Genomic DNA, 21062 nt, shown 5'->3' on the forward strand with positions numbered 1-21062 from the left:
GGAGGGGGGAAGAGAGGCGAGAGAGTTTCCCCGGCACCAGCGACGATGGCGGACGGGTTCGCGTACGCTCTGCGCGTCGAGCTCGGAGAGAACGACGTGCCGCGGCTGAAGAACAAGCTGGTGAAGTACTTCCAGAGCAAGAAGTCCCGCGGCGGCGAGTGCGAGGTGGAGCACGAGAGCGGCGCGAGGACGGCGCTGCTGCGCTTCCTGCGCGAGGAGGGTGAGCCGCGGCCCGACAGGGCCCCACCGTCACCCACCGTCACCCACCTTCACTTCTTAACCTTCCCTAGAAACGTGTCCCGCAATGTCATCCGTCAAACGGCGTTCCTTGTCTCCACATTAAAGACCAGCTGAACGTCTTGGGGAAAGAGACGCATCAGATCGACGTGGGGAAAGGCGTTCTGAACGTGACAGTTCACCTGCTGACGGAAGCGACAAAGCAGCAGGTGAGTTGATATCTTTTGAGAGATCCTGAGAAGGTTTTTTCACCCTGGGTTCTGTTTTGTAGTGTGGCGAATCATTTCCCTACAAGCCATTTCTATAAAAGTAACCTCATGCCCCGAAGGCAATAGAAAGATATTGAAATATATTTATTGAGTGGGTATCATTACCCGTCCTCAGTCTCTAGAGGAATGGTTGTTGTTATCAGTGTGAGATAAACTGGTAATAAAAAGGCAGCTGAAGGCCTACAGGTCCAACACACAGAGTCACATGACTAATCAGAAACCCGCTCTGCATCCTGTGGTTTCCCTTCCTCGCTCTGCCTGCTGTTTGCATGTCGTTCAGGTTAAAAGCAAAACACATGGGACTCATTGTTGTGTGTGACTAACGTCTTCACAAGAAGAAAGAATGAAACGCATACTGTCACACTGGATTCCTTTTATGAGCTGTTGACATTTAGGGCGTCAAGCGAGGTGAAACCGGTTTTATGGGATGTCAAATGGTATCGATAAAAAGAGGTGATCGAAGTACATATTTATATATATTTTAACATTCTCTAGGTAACTCCGCCTGACGAACTCAACAAGGAATGTAAGTACTCGTCGAAACAAGCTTGTGTGCGACAGGTCTTACTTACAGTTAATTGCATGCTTCTCCATTAAAGGCGTTATGATCTGCGGATGTCTATCTTTCCTATTCTTGTAATATATCTCAGGAACACTTGAACTAACCCACAATGAACAGGTTAGAATTCTGTGGTTTAAGGATAAAGGGACTGTGACATTGTTAAGCAAAATGTCTTGCATCAAGAATTCTTATTGTAATTATTAGCAAATAATTCCTCCTATGAATAACCAGTTTCTGTTTTGTTTCATAAAATCAATATGTATGTATTTGTGTATGCATGTGTGCAATCCTTTATAAAACATTCAAACCAAACCGGCCCTGAGAGCTGAATACATTAAAGGATCTTCACACAAATAAACAAAATCGCCGGCAAATGAAGAAACGGAAGAGTTTTAAGAAGTCATAGGAATAGGGAAATGTGGAAAAAAAAGCTGTTGACAGGGAAACGCTACAAACTGTGCATGCAGGTGATGGGTGCATGGTTCAAAGGACAATAGTGACCCAAAGGCACACAGAAGATATCTGCATCACATGATCGCAGTGTGATCATCACATTGCATCATAGAAAGTTATTAGAGAGACCAAGCCATGGCCACTAGAATCATTTCCCACGCGTGTGGATCATTCTCCTGGTGACCCCTGTTCACCTTACAGCTCAAACGCTTACCTGGTGAGTTTCCAGCTCATCAAAGTTATTTTCGTAAATAACTACAAACGTCTTATTCAGCATTCACTTTGACTTTGCTTCATTTCCTTCGTACAGTCCGCTGCCGGCATCTGTCACAAGAGGGCCAATCGGGGGTGGAACACTGGGAATAATCACAAATAAAGATTTTCTCCATGTTGGCCTGTTATTTAGTATTTATTGATCTCACTTCTTTGGTGAACACGTGTTCATCCATTAAACCATTGTGTCTCACTAAACAGCGGATGCTGCTGTGATCAACGAGCAACCGAGGGCCAATGACCACGCACCTGCAGGCCAGAAGCAAGCAGGCGAAGAGCTGTGCTCCACTTCTGCCGTTGTAGGCAACATACCAGAGACCACAAACGAGGAGTTTTTGAACATGCTGGTGGTGAACGTTTTAAAAAAAGATGGAGACTCTTCCTCTGCCCCCTTCACTCTGGAACTCATCCGTGACATTTCCTCTGCTGTGGTGACTTTCAAGAGTGAAAAAGGTACTCATTTACTGCGTGTTTGTGTGTGGTATTATACTTCCAAAAAGCTAAATATAGGCAAACGGTTTCCATGGCACAAACAATCAAGGGTCCACCTGGATAATCTGCAGCATTCATGTGTTTTTATATACAAGTGTTTAAAAAAAACACAAACCTGCTACTACTCCAACAATATCACTGTTGCATAAGTGGTGTTCTGACTGTGAATACTGAAAGCCAATATAACATTCCTGCTGCTTGCTAGCCTAAACCACACGGGCCAGATGCATATTACAGAATGTACACTTCCAGTATTGCATTAACTATAGAACTATTGAAATACCACTGACCATTTTTGTGAATTGTAAATGTTCCTTAAGTTAAGTCAGTATAAGCACAAGTTCCTTTTACCAAAACTTACACTACAACAACTTTTTGTGTGAATATTCAATAGCCATGAAGCACATAGATGTCCTTCATTAAAGTATTTGCAAACCCAATTTTGAATCATTCAAAAGCTGCGTTCCAAATTGCATACTGCCCTCACAGAGAAGGTACTGTACAGGCAGTATTGTTTAATTGGGACATATTACTTTTACAAACAGTTCCACTTGAACTTTGACCCTCTTGTTCATGTGTGCGTTGCACAGAGGATTGTGGGTCTGATTACACAGAAAGGCATGCTAGCTTGAAAACTGCCAAATGCAATCGGATGCAGTGTGACATCCTGGTATTTTTGGCCAACTAAATTTGATATGCCGTTTACTGGGACACACTTAATGTTTTTCTGGCCTATTTAACAGCGTGGTGCATATTGCAACTCAAACCCTCATTATTTGCACCCGACTTTTTTTCCGATTGTTTATTTATTGGATTCGGAAAAATCTGCAGTAATCCTGCAAATAGCTGGAGTCCTCTTTGCCTTGTGGGCACCACAGCCCAGATAACGATTTGCTGCCAATAGATCTGAGATAATCACATTTTCTCTCAGTTGGTCTCTCCTTTCAGGCCTTTAAACACTGTTGATTTTTTTTCTTCTCGTGAGCCTTTCTTCGAGTGGGTTTTTGCAACAAGGACGCGCATGTAAAGTTGTTTGTCGTATTGCCTGAATGCCTCAACTTTCTATCACTATCTCACAGAAAACACAGATTTTGTGATGAGATGCCCCAAGAACCGGATTTTCACAAATAAGGGACTATCCGTCCGGCCTCTTGAGGTCCCTGATCAAGTTGTAGTTGACAACATACAACATATCGATGAAGATTACCTCCGCCTTTATTTCGGGAATGAAGGAGCAGCCGTGGAAGATATTGCTCTGAATGCCGCAGAACATTCTGCCATCATCACCTTTGAGGACGTTAAAGGTAGTACTCCTTAATTATTAGTCATCAGGTACTGACACCTTTCTTTACATGAAATCTAGACGTTGTTTTGCTTTTGATTGTTTTTATTTCCCCGTAGACGTTCGTGAAGTCATGAAGAAGAAGCACACCGTCAAGGGCGAAGAGATCAGGGTTCATCCTTTTTATAAGTCTCTGGGAACAGCTCTCTACGGAAAAGATAGGCCCTCCCTAAAACTGCCTGATGCTGTCTCGGAGTCCATTGACCCCGTCGTCTGGAGATACCTAAATGACCATCAACCGGCTGCAGAGAGCATTCGCAGTCAGATGGCAAAAGACTTCTGCAGCGTAAACCTCGAGCAGCCCAATGTCTGCTTGCGAGCCTTACCGTCGCTACTAAAGCACAAAGATGTGGAAGACATCGGCAAAAAGTGGAGCGATACTGTAAAGTCGGCCTTTGCGCAAGCTCTGTCGAAATTCAAATCCCTGACGCTTGAGCCGGAATCTGAGGCCTGGGGGGAGTCCGTGGAGAAGATCAGAGAGACTCTACTGAGGGAAGATATGGTTTTTGTGTCGGAACAAGCCACCGGTGTCGTAACAGTCGCCGGCCTTGCGGCTGACGTTGACAGACTGCAGCCCGTTCTTTACGAAGTCGTAAACAAGATTGCCAAAAGGGTGCAGAGGGAGAAATTTAGCGAGACGAAAGAGTTCAAAATGTTTCCATCAATCCACCACCTCCTAAGTCAAGACGGTCTTCAGGGAATGCTGCTACAGATGTACCCAGATCTCAAAATATCTTTTAGCAAAGACTGTGCGCTTTTGAAAGTGACTGGCTTGAAGGACGAGATCTTTGAGGCAAGCCAACCTATCTATAATGCAATGCTTGCCCTGAAGCGTCAGAATTTAGAACTGGATAAGTACGTGCTCGACATGTTGAAGGATGAAGAACAAGAGGAGCTGACATATGCTCTACTCACATCCAATAGAATAAATGCAGCACTTGAGATTAATCCTCAGAGGGTGCAGCTCGTTGCGTCTTCCGACAGAGATCTCAATGATGCCGAAGTCCACCTGAAGAGGCTGCTAATATCTCAAAACGTTGAGGTTGAAGACAGCAATGTACTGGTGATGCCAGAGTGGCAGGACCTGGTCAGTCGGCTGGAGGATGGCAACAGTGGGTCGTACAGAAGAATTCGAATCCACACCACTGGGCAACAAGTCGTGGTGTCCGGTCACAAGGACAGTGTCGAAGCAGTTTGCGGTCAACTTGCTGACTTCCTAACGCAGAATGCTCAAGTTGAAGAAACCGTTGTAGTACGGGCCAGCACCATAGTGGATTACATTGAAAAGACCGACAAGTCTTGGTTGGATTCAGTACCCAACAGAGTGATGGTGTCCTACAAAAAAAACGCCATTTGTCTAAGTGGTCCCAGGGTTGATGTGGCAGAGTGCAAGGCCTTGGTCGACGACCGCGTTTCTTCTGTTTACTTTGACATTCTGAAAATCACCATGCCTGGAGCCAACAAGTGCTTCAAAGATCGAGGCACTCTGTTTGTTGCCACAATCAAGAATGAAACGGACTGCATGGTGCAGCAGGTAGACGAGACGGGTGGTGGTCAGGCGCTTTTGGCCCAAAGACAAGGACCGGCGCCAGTGTATCAGCTTCAGACACTCGATGGAGTGGAAATAGCCGTCTGCAAGGCAGATATGTGCAGCTACCCAGTGCAAGCAGTTATCAATGCCTCGAATCCGACCTTGCACCATAATGGAGGTCTCGCGGCGGCACTTCTAAACGCTGCCGGCCCCCAGTTTCAGGCTGAATGTGACAAACTCATTCATTCAAAAGGAAAACTCAAAGCCGGAGACTGTGTGATAACTGGAGCCGGTGGGCAGCTATGCTGCACAAAGGTCATCCATGCCGTGGGGCCCCAGTTTGATAAAGCTCAACCCAAGAAGCCTGTGGCGCAGTTAAAAAGGGCTGTTAAAGGAAGCTTGGAGCTCGCAGAAAAGCACGGCTGCCTCTCCGTGGCTCTGCCTGCCGTCAGCAGTAACCAAGGCTTCCCCCTCGACTTGTGCGCGCAAACCATCGTCAAAGCGGTGAAGGAACACTGTGATGAGTTCGGTGACAACACGCTGAAGAAGATCCATCTGGTGAACAACGACGATCGCACTGTTCAGGCCATGGAGGCGGCGGTCAGAAAGGAGTTTGGGAATCAAGGCGTCAGTCTTTCTCCACAAACCCCCCCCACCAAGACTCCCAAGTTTCCCCTTCTGACGCTTGCTGCATCTGACCCAAACTGCTTGGGTCAAGTGCGGACCAAAGAGGGCTTGGCCATTACTCTCACTACAGGAAATATCGAGAAAGCAAAGGTAATTTCATTTAAAAAACAAAAGAAGTAACCCTACCCTCTATGATTCTGGTCTAGATGTATTCTTTCCTCACTCATTGTTACATCAATGATTCTGGACTGTTTAAACAAATGAGAAAAAGAAAAGATGCAAGTGATGACACTCTCTTCACACACTTTTAGACGGATGTGATCGTCAACACCGTGGCTGAAGATCTCGCATTGAACAAAGGCGCGGTTTCCCAAGCCATTTTAAGTGAGGCCGGATCCAAACTCCAGCTGTTGATACAGTCCAGTGCAATTGATGGGAGTGGAAGCATCGGCGAGGTCATTGCCACTGACGCCTGCAAGCTGAAGAGCAAGAAAGTCTTTCATGCAGTTGCACCTACATGGGACAAGGGGAAAGGGGCTGCTGAAAAGGTGACGTGTGACACGGTGTAAAACCTTTGTTTAAATGTCAAATCAGAAGTTGATGAATGGAGGAACATACCTCAGAATTACAATCTTTTTTATTTTCCTCTTAAATTTCTCCGCATGTCATGTAAACCACACTGTTGTTGATCACAGTATGATAAGACGTACCATAGTTGCAGGGGCTGTTAAAAAACATTTACGGCCTTGTGCCTCGATGTTGATGGGATGTATCCTTTGCTTTGCAGCTCTTGACTGGTATTTTCAAGGATTGCCTGGCCATGGCAGAGGACAGCGGCATGACCTCGATAGCCTTCCCCGCCATCGGCACCGGAAACCTTGGTTTCCCTAAAGATATTGCAGCATCACTGATGTTGGATGAAATCTTGACATTTAGCAGTAACAAGCAATCCACGCACTTGAAGAAGGTGGTGATCATCCTTTACCCACAAGATGCACAGACTATCCAGGTACGGAGTTTGAGTGCTTTCCTTACCCTATGTATTGAACTAAGAAGGTAGTGTGTAGTTATGATCCTTAAGATTTTAGTGTTTTATGACACTTGTGGTTACTGGTGGGAAAGTAATTGTGATTTAATAGTCCCAGAATCCTGTGGGATTAATGAGATAATAGCAAAAAACATAGTAATTGTTGGATTTCATGAAAATCATCATAATAATTTAAATAATAATATCCAGTAATAACAATTAAACAGTCAGAGGCAGTCGATTTAGTGAGTATTTCTTTGGTTTTATTGTGATAAATGTTATCTTTGTAATTGGCTCACAGAATTTCAGTGATGCATTCACAAAGAAGTTCCAAAACGCCTCAGTGCCAAAGAGTTCTCCACAAAGTCAAGGTAGGAAACATTCACATTCACATGATTCAGTATTTATTATTTATTATTACACATTCATTTGGTCATTAATGTAATCGTTACCTTTAACATTTTTTTTGACTAATTATTGTGCTGTTAATTCTGTATTTGTTTTCAGGGCCTCAAGGTCCCTTCACTAAAGTAGTGTCGACCTCAGGGATGCATGAGACCCAAATGGGAAGTGTGACTGTGCAGGTGGTCACTGGAGACATCACCAAGGAGACCTCTGATGTTGTCGTCAACTCGTCCAATGCTGCATTCTCTCTTAAGTCAGGTACACGATAGCCAGAAATGGGATGTTTCAGTAGCGTAAAATTGTATTTTATTTAAACATTTCCATGCCGTGGCTACGCAAAGCAACACGTTTGACACGTTAATCCCACACATAGTCAGATCCTTTAATTGTATTGATTTGTTTTGATATTCCTCCCCACTAGGAGTGTCCAAGGCCATTCTGGACGCAGCGGGTCCGGCTGTTGAAGTGGAATGCACAAACCTTGGTACGGAAACCTTTTCACAAAGATTTGACACCAGACACAGTAAAACATGTATCTTTCTTAATACTGTAGTTATATGGATTGAGCGTCAATCATTAAGCCATTTGTCAACTTCCAGAGAGAAGTATTGCTTTAAAATACATGTGACATGGTTGTCAAGGTTCAAAGTCATTTCAAATCCACTGTCAACACCCTTTTAGGTGCCCAGCCCAACCAAGGCATTATAATAACCCAGCCAGGCAACCTCAAGTGTAAGAAGATCCTCCATCTGTGTGGACAGACTGACCCAATAAAAATCAAAGCGGTCGTGAAAGACGCCCTGCAAATGTGCGTGACCGACTCGTACACGTCCGTCTCCTTTCCTGCCATCGGCACAGGTGAGATGTGTCAGCGGGACCCATCTTGGATGAAGCGTTTGCGTAGATGTACAAAACCGTGACATGACAGCTCCTCTCACATCTCACTTTGTGCCGCTTTAGGTCAAGGCAACGTAAAGGCGAAGCAGGTGGCGGACGCCATGTTGGACGGAGTGATCGATGTGTTGAGCCAAAACCCTTCCGGCCCCCTGAACACAGTTCGCATAGTTATTTTCCAGCCGGCCATGCTGAAAGACTTCTACAACAGTATGCAGCAAAGAGAAGCCTCTGACCCGAAAGACAAGGTTGGGTTCTTGGGAAACGTCTACTCCAAACTCAAATGTAAGTGCAACCAGGGGAGTCCTTTTGCTGCTCATGTTCTTTCATCCATGGTTAAAGTCAGTGTTCAATCCTAACGCGAGTGTGCAAATTGGTTCTTTTTAGCAATATTTATTGGCGGAGCCAGTGGGGACAAGCCATCGAGAGAAGTGGACTTTGTCATCGAGGGTCTGGAAGCGGAACCCGTTTCCTTCCACATCTGCGGCAAGTCGCAGGCGAGCGTGGACACGGCCAAGCAGCGGCTCCATGTCCTGATGACGCAAGACCAGCATAGCTGCCACATTGATGACAACTCCATCCTCAGCTTCTCCAACGCGGACAACCAGCGCATCGTGGACATCCAGAAGACCCTGAACGTGACCATAAAGACCGAGAACAAGAACGGCAAGGCCTCGCTGACCATCAGCGGGCTCAGCAAGGACGTGCTCAAAGCCAACCAAGAGATCTACACCATGCTGAAGGTGACCCGAGAGAAGGAGGAGCTGATGGAGAAAGCGGAGCGCGCGGGCGTCCTGGTGGAATGGCAGTACCAGCCGCAGGGGCTCGAGTTTCAGAGTTTTGATTTAATGACCAACTACAAGCTCGAGGAAGCTTTGGGAAATAATCATACGAGCGTCAAAGTTTCAGTCCAGGGTCAAGACTACACGGTCGCCTTGCCGAAGGGACCTGCCACCGACAACCAGGGCCAAACCCTGCAGATAAAGCGCATCGACAAACTCAAAGGTATCTGACCCGTGCATTCTGACACATAGAAACCTATTGGTTAGAGATCCGTTCATGGTTTTTACTGCTTTGCCAAATGTTGCACAAAACAAATGAATGCATTGCAAAGCCCCGGGAATTTAATAAAGATTGTTTATTACTTTGCTAGACGAAGACATGCCTGAACACTGGGATGCGATGCCGGCTGGCACCTCGTGTCAGGCCGTGCCCATCAAGGCCGGGACGGCGGAGCACACCGAAGTCCTCAACTTGTTCCAGGCCACGTGCAAGCAAACCACCATTAAGGTAGCCGGCATCTCCCATCAGTCATGTTTTTCTATCTTTTTTTTGTATACCCTTAATCTTTCTTTCTATTTTTTGATCAATTCAATTTATTCAGAATGGAGGAAAATCTTATGGACACTGAAAACATGTACGTTCCCCCTCCTCCTCAGATTGAGAGGATCCAGAACCCCGTGTTGTGGAAGAGCTTACAGATCAAGAAGCGCGACATGGAGCAGAGAAACAACCACAGCAACAACGAGAGGCGCCTCTTCCACGGCACCTGCCACGACACGTTGGACCACATCAACGAGTACGGCTTCAACAGGAGCTACGCAGGAAAGAACGGTGAGGAGCTTTGGGTCGGAACCAGGAAGACAATGACACGTGGCATACCTTTAAGTAATGGAGCGTGATGAAATCAGTGGACCCCTCCTTGGAATCATTCTAATACTCATGTACACGGCGGTCCATATTCACTCAATATCTTTCTGCGTTTTTCAGCTACTTGTTACGGCAACGGAACCTACTTTGCAGTCGGCGCCAGCTACTCGGCCAGCGACACCTACTCCAGGCCCAACCAGAGCGGGGAGAAGTGCGTGTACCTCTGTCGAGTGCTGACGGGGGACTTCACCATTGGGAAGGCAGGCATGATCGTACCGCCGGCCAAGAGCGCCGTCTCCACTCAGAAGTACGACAGCGTCGTGGACAGAATGGGCAATCCCAACTTGTTTGTCATCTTCCACGACAGCCAGGCGTATCCGGAATATTTGATCACTTTTAAGTGACACGGCCGTGCGCTTAAAGGAGAAAAGGCATTCAAAGCCCGTCACGGCCTTCCAACGCTAAAAAACTGTGCTTTTCTTCATTGTATTTGGGTTAGTTCATAATAATAATCCCAGTCCTTTCCTGGTTTTACGAGCTACCTGTAAAGATTAATGTCAGTACATTTAGTGCTTTCAAATAATCTGTTGTGTTACAGAATAATTATGCAACAATCAGTCGAAGAAGATGAGAGAATTAGAGGGTTTTACAAATATATTTTTGCCTATGTTATGCCCTTATTATGTCACTGAGCACTGCACACTGTTTGTCGAGAGGGGGGTGGAGGGGAGGAAAGAACCTGTCCTGTGCCAGGATATTGTCGGTTGTTTAGATCAGGTTGCCAATCACTTTTGGTTTTGAAGGGGAAAGTGAAAGTTAACTCCTGTTCCAGTAAACAGGTTTGGACAAATAAAAGTTATTTCAAGCACACTAATGTGTCATTGCTGATTTGCTTTCAGTTTAATCTATTACAGCCTCACACATAATACTAGAATGTGCAGTCATTGTTTAGTTTTCCTCTCAAACGTTTTTCTTACTTAACCATGAATTCAGAATATTTTGAGTCTCACCTAATGTACAATTACATTTATACATAAATATGACCCAGTTCTTCATTTAGATTTCTGATGTCCCTCAATGTTGAATATTGAATATTGGTTTCCACATAAGCTATAAACCCATATCTCTTGAAGTGATTCATCCCATATCTATATTATCCAGGTTATAATATTTTAACCCAAAACACCACACTTTCCAATACCTATGAAGCTTTCCATCTAATAAACACATCAATAGAAAATAGAAGATCCAAACTGTCTATTCAAAACAATGGAATATTAAAAAAGAATTACTACAATGCTTTATTTTGCATTTTGCGTTGTTATAACCTCTCTTTTGTCTCTTTTGGAGTCTTTGGAGTCTTTTAGGTTTTGCCTTCTCAGTATTAAAGATTTACTCCAACGCCAAAAAGTACATTTTTATTCAACAAACACGTGAGCGCATTCTTACTCCGAAGTTACTTCTAGTCCTTTGAGGTTTGGGAAATCACAGACGTGTTGACGCACAGCTTTATTCAAACGAGGCTGTGTGCGTTGAGTCGCTGGCTCCCTCTGCTGGTGCGCGTGCGTCAGTGCGCGTGCGTTCCACCTGACTCCTCGCCTTGTGATCACATTGAACACATTGAGGGACAGAAAAGAAACACCAATGCTGCTCTGCTGGCCATGTCACTTGTCATTTGATGTTTTTAATAAAGGAATACATTAACAAAATCCAACAAAAAAACTGCAGACTTCCACAAAATATAAAAATGGGTTCAAGCAGTAAAAACAAACATGTGAAAGAATGTTAATAATACCAATTATAATAATAATATAGATGGCCATTTGTGGAAATTATCTTTTTGTTTTTTGGGTGGATTTTTTGTGTTGTTGTCGTCACGCGCGGTCCCCACCCATTGGTACAGGTGTGTCTACCTGCTTCTTTTTTTTGGGGAAGTTTTCAAACCCGGAAGTTTTGGGACCGTCACTGCCTTCGCGGACTGTGTGTGGATCGGCGTCCCCGTTGCGCTCTCCCGGAGAACGCTGCGCCAAAGTGTGCCCAAAGTACCCAAACACATCCACCCGGGACCGCGGAGAGGGGGGAGGAGGAAGCACCCGATGGCGTCCGCCGATGGACAGACGCGCCCGCGGGTGGAAGCCGTCCACGGGGAGGGCGCGTCGATCGACGACGGCGCGGAGAAGCTGGACTCCTCCACCGTCAACCGCGTCCTGATGGAGTTCCTGGCGTACTTCGGCAGAGCCATCTTCGTCCTGTACCCCGTGTATCTGACCGGATACCTGGGCCTCAGCATCAGCTGGGTGATGCTCTGCATGCTCATGGCCGCTTGGTGGAAGAAAAACCGACAGACCAAAGTCGCCCGGATCGGAACCGCCATCGACTTTGTGGACAACGAGAATCAGCTGGTGAACAAGGAGCTGAGCAGCGCCTTGCAGATGGCAACTTGGGTATGTATGGTGTCAACGTGGGTCTGTCAGTGTCAACGTGGGTCTGTCCACTGTCAACATGGGTCTGTCCAGTGTCAACGTGGGTCTGTCCCGTCCCAACGTGGGTCTGTCAGTGTCAACGTGGGTCTGTCCCGTCCCAACGTGGGTCTGTCCAGTGTCAACGTGGGTCTGTCCCACCGCTACGCGAGTTCAGGTGTCTGATGCCTTGCTCGAGTGCACTTTGGCAACCAGGCAGCAGAGAGATCGTAGCCAAAGTTCTGTGTCCAGCCCCCCGTCTCCCGTTACCTTGACTACGCTGCACTTTATTTGCATGACATGCACAACCCGAGGCCCGGACGCAGGCTGCTCAGAAGTGGGTGAAGTCAGCTGCGTGTTGTTGGGGAGGTGTTGTCTCTCCACCTTTTTTTTTGCACCACACCCACTTTTAGCATTGACTCATGGGACCTGAGAGAGGGAGAGTCAGGGAGAGGAGGAATGCGAGATGACTAACTAGTGTCCTACAGCCCTCTCTCTTGTGTGTATGTATATATTTTGCGTGTGAGAGAGAGACAGAGAGGTGGCGGTCTCGGGTGGTGCTCATATGCTTTGTACTAAAACATCATGAAGCCAAACCTTGTTAAAGTCGAAACAAACTGCTCGCCCATGTCCACTTTTTTTCCTTCTACTGCTTTCAGAAACAAGCCAAATGTGCAAAATGTTTCCAGATCCATCAGTAATTTGGCTAAAGATTTATCTTTCAATAGTTCTACTCTCTAGCCACTTGAAATTTGCACGATGAGTCATTGATAATTCTTCCATCCCTGCCATCATGCTACAAAGCCCTCTTCTAACCACCGTCACTTTTTGTTCTTTTCAAAGGTCCAATTCCCTGAGGTTGAGAAAGTTGACTGGGTAAACAAGGTACAGTGTCAAGATAAAGACTATTTTTTTATTAATGGTATCTTAATCACATTGGTGCTTTTTTTTAGGCCTTTTTTTGTGTCATTACTCCACTTGGACTGAGATGAATGAACTAAATTACATGAATGACTGTGGCAAAATCCAGCTGCATGTTACACATTCCTTCAAAGGGGTGGAATTGTACCTTCTGGTTGGTTGAGGTGTGGGATTAAATGCAGCTCTGTATGTTCAGGTGTTGCAGCAGGCCTGGCCTTTCTTTGGGATGTACATGGAGAAGCTCCTCAAGCAGAACATCCAGCCGGCCATCCGGCTCTCCAGCCCTGCCCTCAAGATGTTCACTTTCACCAAGGTCCACTTTGGAAACATAGTGAGTCTCCCCCCCCCCCCCCACACACACACACACACTAGTCCAGGCCATTTCAATCCTGCGGAATGCGTTTTGATAAGCACGCCTTTCATCTAACGCGGTCCTCTATGTTCCAGCCTCTGAAGATCACTGGAATGAAAGTATTCACGCATGAAGTGGATCACAGGCAGGTGATTCTGGATCTGGACATAAGGTCAGTCGGACGCACTTGTCACATGGAAGCTAGGTGCTGAATGCGTGTCATCGGGTCTCACCGGCGCTCCTTCTCCTCCCTGCAGCTACGAGGGGGACGCAAACATCAACGCCGACGTGAAGCCGCCGATCACAGCGGGCGTCAAGGGACTTAAAGTGAGCGCCTCGTTTACTCTGCGTGACATCATCATTGCGTGTGTTTACTAGTCTTTTTTTTTTTTTTTACAACCGCTCTCTTGATCCTTCCAGTTCTATGGGACGATGAGGGTCATTTTGGAACCTCTTATTGAGCAAGTGCCACTGGTGGGAGGAGTCACCTTTTTTTTCATTCGCCGCCCCGTAAGTGACGTCTCAACGAGCCAAATGTCATGGACGAGGCTAAAAGTTATGAGCCTAAAAAGCTGAAAATGTCGCTTATCCTTTTTTCAGACCCTACAAATCAACTGGACCGGCATAACCAACCTCTTGGAAAGCCCGGGCTTCAGGTCAGAACCGCGGCCCGACTCGGGGGGAAATCCTTTTGTCGGCGGAGTGGCTTTCGGTTTTAGTAAGCTCTCTCGTCTCCTCTGTCCAGCTCGCTGTCCGAGGAGACCATCATGGACATCATCGCCTCGCTCATGGTGTTGCCCAACCGCATGTGTGTGCCCCTCATCGACCAGGTCAAAGTGGACCAGATGCGCTTCCCGCTCCCTCAAGTATGTGAAATAATACTTTCCGTTTCAACGGATCACCTGTTATCTCTTGCATTGGATAAAAGTCTCCCTTCGGACGTGATGCTTTTCTTTCTCCCTTTCACGTGAGACTGTTGCCGGTTTGAATCCCTCCTCAGGGTGTGGTGAGGGTCCACCTGCTGGAGGCCAGAGACCTGATGGCGATGGACACGTACATGATGGGCTTGGTGAAAGGCAAGTCGGACCCCTACGCCACCCTCCGAGTGGGCAACCACCATTTCAAGAGCAAGATCGTCAAAGAAAATCTGCACCCCAAGTGGAACGAAGTGTACGAGGTGGGGCAACACGGAACAACTCGGGTCCTATTAGCAAATAGTTCTCTCATTTTCATGCTGAGTTTGTGATGGTATAATATATTTTATTTGCTTTAAGTGATTGCTTTAGGAGAACTTTCTCCGTTTTCAGACCGGTCGTGGGAGTCCTGTGAAAAAAGGCAGCAGATATTCGCGCTTTAGCTTTTTACAAATGGATTGTGTAGTTTATAAACCTTGAAGCTTTTTGAACTTTTATGAATGACCGTTCACAATGAAGCTGTTTGAGGCTGCAACCATACCACAAACTGCACAATGTCAAAATGAGCATCTTAAAGGATTTGCGCCGCTCCGGTTACAGACATTTTTTCATTTTCCATTTTCCTCTAAATTCTCAATAAATGGAATTGCATGTTCACACTGATTCTCCCTTATCGGTGTGCAGTTCGTGGTCCACGAAGCCCCGGGGCAAGAGCTGGAGGTGGAACTGTGGGACGACGACACGGATAAGGACGACTTTCTTGGCTCGTAAGGAATGAGTTCAGCCTAAATTGCACGTATCGTATTGACTTTACTGCATAGATGGTAAACTTTTGAAGAATGACTGTTAAACCCTGAGTACGTTTGCTTTAATTGAAATTTGTTTTTTGTTTTCCACTTAGGTATCAACTTGATTTAGGAAAAGTGAAGAAGGAACTAGAAATAGATGAGGTGAGCTTGTAATAAATAGTGTGTACATATATGGAATGCTATCATTTGTGCCAAATAATCTCATTTTTTGTCTTTGCAAAGGGTGTATGTATGAAAAAATGTGCAGAAGCAGCATTTTCAACAATGTAAAGAAACGTTTAAACGTTTAATGCTACTGCCTTTCCAAGCACTTGCCTTTTCTCAACTTAAAGGCAGACTTTCATATTAATGTCATGTTGATAAATGAATCTCTGTGGCTGCTGCAGTGGTTTACTCTGGAAAAAATCCAGAATGGAGAGGTCCGCCTCAAGCTCCAGTGGTTTTCCCTCAAGTCTGACCCCAGCCTGCTGAGAGAGGTACCAGCATCACCATTTCTCCCATCCAAACTTCCAGGAACACGTTCATTCGATTTGTCGTTAATCTACATGTAAATCTGGAGGTTTCACTACATATTTCCCTGGTGTAAGGCGAGTGTTGCTCTCTTCCAGTCTGGAGACGGCTTTGCTTGTGCTATGCTTGCAGTCTACCTGGACAATGCCTCCAACCTACCAGTAAGTAGCTTCTACTGGGGACTGGTTTTGGCGTGCCACGGATAAACAGATGTGCTCACGTGGTGCTTGTGCTCTGCTTCCAGAAAGATCAGAACGAGATCACCGAGCAACAGAAACACGGGAAGCAAGCAAAGGAATCTCGGGTAAGCGAGAAGCTAATCGACGCCGCCCCAACCGGCAGGTGGACTCTAAAGTACAGAAGGTCACCCAAATACCCAACATACTTAAAAAGTCATCTTAAACATGGTTTACGTCCCCTCTTTCATACAAGCTCAAGAGTAGCACAGCGTTACGTGGGCGTAATTAGTTAGTGAACATTCACTTTTTAGCCAGCACACTACTGGTCATAATTGCATTTCTGTAAAATCCTCTTTAAATCATTTAATCAAATTCATTCATTTTGACTCCTAACAGCGTTAACATTGCCAGGAGACTGTCTTACATCTTGTATTGTATTAATCCACAACATTCTGACTATGGCATAGAGGGCTTCTTTTGGCCTCCTGTAACCACTGCCTTACAGTGCGATGGTTCTTTTTGTGTCTTGATGAAAGCCTCGGCGTACTTGTCCCTGTGCGTAAGCTCGTATTTCCTGTTCGTCTCCTTCGTGTGGGTGCGTTGATACCAGCTAGTGTTCAAGTGGCTTTGAATTCTTACTTGTTCGGGATGAGTTTCCCAGAATCAGGAAACATGACGAGTTGTTGCTAAATAGTGAATATTAACAACCACTATATCTATACTAATTTGCACTACATAGTGCATTTATAGACCTTATCAAGGATTTTAATATTTTTAGGTAGGAAAAATGATAAAGTTTTAACCTTTGCCCATGTTACATGTCTGTACGGTAATGAAAGCAGTTCTAATCAAACTGAAACCTTTTGACCAGCCCTGTTAAACAAGTCCTTGTCAGTACAAGCTCTGTTTACTCACACTGTCATTGGGAACATTTTCCTCTGAAGGCCCTCTGCTGGTCATTGGGTAAAAATACACTAAGGCTAAGTGTGAGAGGCAACACGGTATTCTCCATTAAAAATGTCATTTTCCTGAGCCATAATGCGTCATAGCCAATAGAGCCAGTATAGAAAACTGCGGATGTTTGGTTTTCCTAAAACCGTACCATCAGTTTTCCACGTGAAAATATGTATTTTCTTTTTTTAAAGTGGACAGCCAACACGTTGTGGATATTATTAGACCTCTGCATTTTTCTTCTCCTTCTGGAATGTTGTCGGTCTTGTTCGCGGCCTCGTACGAGCACGCTAGCTTTCAAAGGCCTTCTTTACGTGTCCCGGATGGTACGTCATGCATCAGGGAATGCAGTGCAGACGCTAACTAGCCTTTGCAGACTTCTAATGTTTGCAATAAGTGAAAAGCAGACTTTAAATGCCGTTGTTAGCTTGTTGCTGGTGGCCACATGTTGTCATAAGTGAAAGAACAAGTTTGTGTGAAACAACAACTGCTGAAGGCAGTTGAGTATCACTCAGTCACAAACAACGAGTCCATCCATTGGTCCACAGGTTTTCTGTGATGGTGTCATTGACTCCCCATGTGTGATGACATGCCTGTGTCTCAACCTACTTCTCTATTACTTTGCTTTCAGCTCACTAAAAAGAAAACGGCCTGCCCCGACTCTTTTGTGGAGATTTCCGTCGATAAAGATGTAAAAAAAAGCAAGGTAGTGCTCTCACTTATTATCACGTCAACACTTCCTAAAAATGAATACAACATGTCGAATGTCTTTAGGTTTTTGATGTGTTGAACAAGAATGCGGTTTTATTTCAATGACATGTCATTTTCAGATTGTCCTGGAGAGCTTTTTGCGATGCAATCATCTGGCTGTAGTCATTGTTCCTCACTGTGTTCTCTTCCCACAGGTTGCATATGCATCCAAAGACCCAGTGTGGGAGCAGGGCTTCACCTTCTTTGTCCATAATGTCAAGACACAGCAGCTCACGGTTCAGGTTTGTCATTCACTGGTGCACGCAACCCCAATATGTAACGTATATGTGGCAGGATAGCATAACACACTGTACATTATGTAACCTAAAAGACAGAGCACCAACAGTGATGTTGTTGTTTTTGTTGTTTTTGCCTTCTCGTGGTCCAGATCAAGGCGAACGAGAAGAAGACGGCGGCTCCGCTCGGTGTTCTGAACGTCCCCCTGAGTCGCCTCCTCAACGCCTCGGACATGACTCTGGACCAGCGCTTCCAGCTGGAGCGCTCCGGCGTGAACAGCCAGATCAAGCTGAAGGCCACACTCAGGGTGCGTGCACACACACACACACATGTAAACACTCACACGTCGAGTGCAAAGATGCAGTCGCATACGCCACGACAACCAAAGCTTGGTTTTATGGGCTGGTGTTTTTATGTTGCGTGAGTGACATTAGCCAATCCCTCGTTAGATCCTTACCTTGGAAAAGCCTCCACCCAAGATCGTCGTCAAACCTCCTCCACAAGACAAACAGCAAAAGCCGCCGGCCAACCAAGGAGGCGTCGCCCCTGTGTCCGGCCCCCCCGCCGCCAACACCTCGTCCTCCGCAGCGCTCTCCCCCGACAGCGGCCCCGCTGGCCACAGCTCGCCGGCGCCGTCCGTGGCGGATAACCGGGACGGCTTCCAGACCTGGCAGTCCACTTCGTCCCTGTCCAACATGCGTCGGTACGACTCCCACAGCCTGCTGTCGGATAACTCCATCGCTTCGTCCCGTTTCGACCTTTCGGAGGGCGCCTCGTACCCCGAGTGAGTCTGTGGCTCAGATGTTTCTACTGGCGTGATGAACTGGTCCACGTGGAATTAAGTAACCCAGTAGCAATGTGTTCTATCCCCTCAGAGCCATTAGGCAACATCAGGGCTCATTTGGGGAGATCCAGCTGACTGTACGCTACGCCGGCCTGAGGAACAAACTCACCGTCCGGGTTAACTCCTGCAGGTACGGAGGGAAAATCCAGCAACACATTTTAGGTCTCAGAACAAAGCCAATTCCAGTTTTTGTGTGATAACATGGAAAAACTTTCACAGGTGATTTGTTGAAATACTTTTCAATCCTAAGAAGGACATCGACTGAAATGTTCTGTGCTGAAAATACATCTGTCCGGCCAGGTATTTTAATCTGTGTGTGCCTGTTGCCTGCAGGAATATATTCCGCTTCAGTGACAGCGGCACAGACTCCTATGTGCGCCTGTACTTTCTCCCCGACCAATCCTGGATACACCGCAAGAAGACGCACGTCAAGAAGAAGACGGTCAATCCGGTCTTCGATCACAAGTAAGGCCACTGCTCTTATTCTACATCACACGTGTTTTCTGTATTTCTTCTTACCAACGTGAAGTAGTTTCTGTGTGTTCTAAAGCTCAGAGACTTTAACTGAAACTGGTTTCCTCTCCAAACCCTACTTCCTCACAGGTTTGAGTTTGACGTGTCACTTCAAGAAGCACAAAACAGGAAGTTGGATGTGTCAGTGAAAAATGGAAAAATGTTCCATTCGCGGGAGAGAAAGGACATTGGCATGGTGGGTAGTGCTTCTTGTGAGAGTCTGTTCCTTATTTCAAAGGTTATGGCAGTAGAAATGCTGAATGCTGTTGGAAGATTGCATTCGTTTTTAATTTGGGCTCATTATCGTACGGAAGGCCTGAGAGTTAAGTCAGGGGGGAAAAATAATCTAAATTGTTCTCTCTCTCGTGTCTGTAATTTAACAAGAAAGGGGGGAAAAAAGCCATGCTGACATAAACTTTGAGTTTTGGAATCATCTCTTTATTTCTTTTCATTCAGCTTTGCTGTGAAATTATTTCTAATGTACTTTTCTTTTGATGCTGTTTTTTCCCCATCTGTTATTAAAAGACAAACATAGCGAGAAAACAATTTAGATTAGACCAGAACTATTCTTTCTCACTATTCCGCTGAGAGTAGTATGGTCCAGTGTCCAGAAACAATGTGTTTGCTTTGGTTGTCCCACTCTTGCCCCTCAGTCTGGATGAGGCTTTCATGCTGTGCTCCTCTCCACAGGTGATGATAGAGCTTTCCCAGTTGGATCTAGTGAAAGGCGTCACAAATTGGTACGGTGCTTAGTTTTCTACTCTTCCATAATTTGTTTGAATATTTTGCAGAGGTATTCTGAATTGAAGTACCAATATTTTCTCTTCTCTTTTAAAAGGTATGAGCTCACACTGCCTGGGCTGAAGAAATCCAGCTAGCGAGTAGAGCCCTTTTAAAAGAAGCTCCTCATCCTCATCCACTGCGAGGCCTTGAGTACGCCTGCTATCTGCTGGGAGGGTTGCACACTCCTTTGTTCTTGCTTGTCATCATGGATATATATCTGTTTTTATATTTCAAAGGCTATATGCTCACAGGAACATAGGGTGACACTCCACTTGGAGTAGTTTAGTGCATCTAGTGCAAAAAAACGTGTAATGATCTGAGAACTGCATACACAACTTTTGAACATACTTTGTTATCCCAGATAATTGTATCACTAGCAGGACTCTAATTTCCCACTGGTTTATTGTTGCTTATTTGGATTAACATGCAGAGAACGATGTTCCTGACTAATGAGGCTACTTTCCATTCATCCTTTCCACTTGATTCTGTGTAAATGTATTTTTTGTGGTGATCTGAGCCAAAGTCATCCTTTTTTTAATTGTAAGTGTAAATATTTTCATTGATGGGTGTTTTGCTGCAACGATTCAGGAGAGTGATTGCTTATTGAGAAAGGGTTCCACGCTTTACACATACGCACATACGGTATTCACAGCTGGAAGAAGCCAAATGCAACTGGTGTTTTGTGAGGCAGCTCAGCAGTTCTACCAATTTGAATATTGATTCACAACGGTTATATTTTAGTACCTGTTACACTTGCAGACACACTTAAAACAAGAGTACTTGCAGCTTTATATATTTATTTAGAAATTAATTTATAAATACATGATAATTCATTAAAAATGAAAAACCTTAAATTAGTTACAACCATTACAATACATTTTGTGTTCCTTTTTGACTTGTGATGATCATATATTCTTAAGCAACAACAACATATATGTTCAAATAACCATTTAAATGATTCCATAGCTGTCCAGGATCTGTTTTATATTTTTTTCATTCTTTGAACACTGTGCAATTTTCTTCAGCTACTATTTCAATGGCAAATAAACATCTACAAAAAGTGTATTGTTTTTTTTTC

The 21062-nt window shown here is 45.3% G+C and overlaps 2 protein-coding genes across 3 annotated transcripts; both read left to right on the forward strand.

Moving 5' to 3' along the window:
• The first annotated feature begins 45 nt into the window (after positions 1–45).
• parp14rs1 (poly(ADP-ribose) polymerase family member 14-related sequence 1) lies at positions 46–10652 on the forward strand. The gene is made up of 17 exons (XM_037487915.2): positions 46–220; positions 346–446; positions 1002–1032; positions 1996–2247; positions 3366–3590; positions 3688–5936; positions 6098–6334; positions 6574–6795; positions 7115–7184; positions 7321–7476; positions 7640–7702; positions 7900–8076; positions 8179–8397; positions 8500–9117; positions 9266–9402; positions 9552–9726; positions 9883–10652. The coding sequence occupies exons 1-17, from the start codon at positions 46–48 to the stop codon at positions 10164–10166; spliced, it is 5391 nt and encodes a 1796-aa protein (XP_037343812.2). The 3' UTR covers positions 10167–10652.
• Positions 10653–11718: 1066 nt separating this feature from the next.
• Positions 11719–21047, forward strand: esyt3 (extended synaptotagmin-like protein 3). Of its 2 annotated transcripts, XM_037489647.2 has the most exons (24): positions 11719–12206; positions 13065–13106; positions 13339–13473; positions 13590–13666; positions 13752–13821; positions 13915–14004; positions 14095–14150; positions 14240–14360; positions 14495–14671; positions 15093–15175; positions 15310–15358; positions 15604–15693; positions 15826–15888; positions 15972–16031; positions 17489–17563; positions 17763–17849; positions 17996–18151; positions 18294–18352; positions 18395–18628; positions 18720–18818; positions 19022–19153; positions 19292–19397; positions 19892–19941; positions 20040–21047. In XM_037489647.2, the coding sequence occupies exons 1-24, from the start codon at positions 11859–11861 to the stop codon at positions 20077–20079; spliced, it is 2499 nt and encodes an 832-aa protein (XP_037345544.2). In that variant the 5' UTR covers positions 11719–11858; the 3' UTR covers positions 20080–21047. The 2 variants fall into 2 exon arrangements, with proteins under 2 accessions (XP_037345544.2, XP_037345543.2); XM_037489646.2 differs by having other exon boundaries at positions 18294–18628.
• The last annotated feature ends 15 nt before the right edge of the window (positions 21048–21062 follow it).

The sequence above is a fragment of the Pungitius pungitius genome, chromosome 10 (assembly GCF_949316345.1).
Source record: "Pungitius pungitius chromosome 10, fPunPun2.1, whole genome shotgun sequence".
In the NCBI taxonomy this organism is placed as follows: domain Eukaryota; kingdom Metazoa; phylum Chordata; class Actinopteri; order Perciformes; family Gasterosteidae; genus Pungitius; species Pungitius pungitius.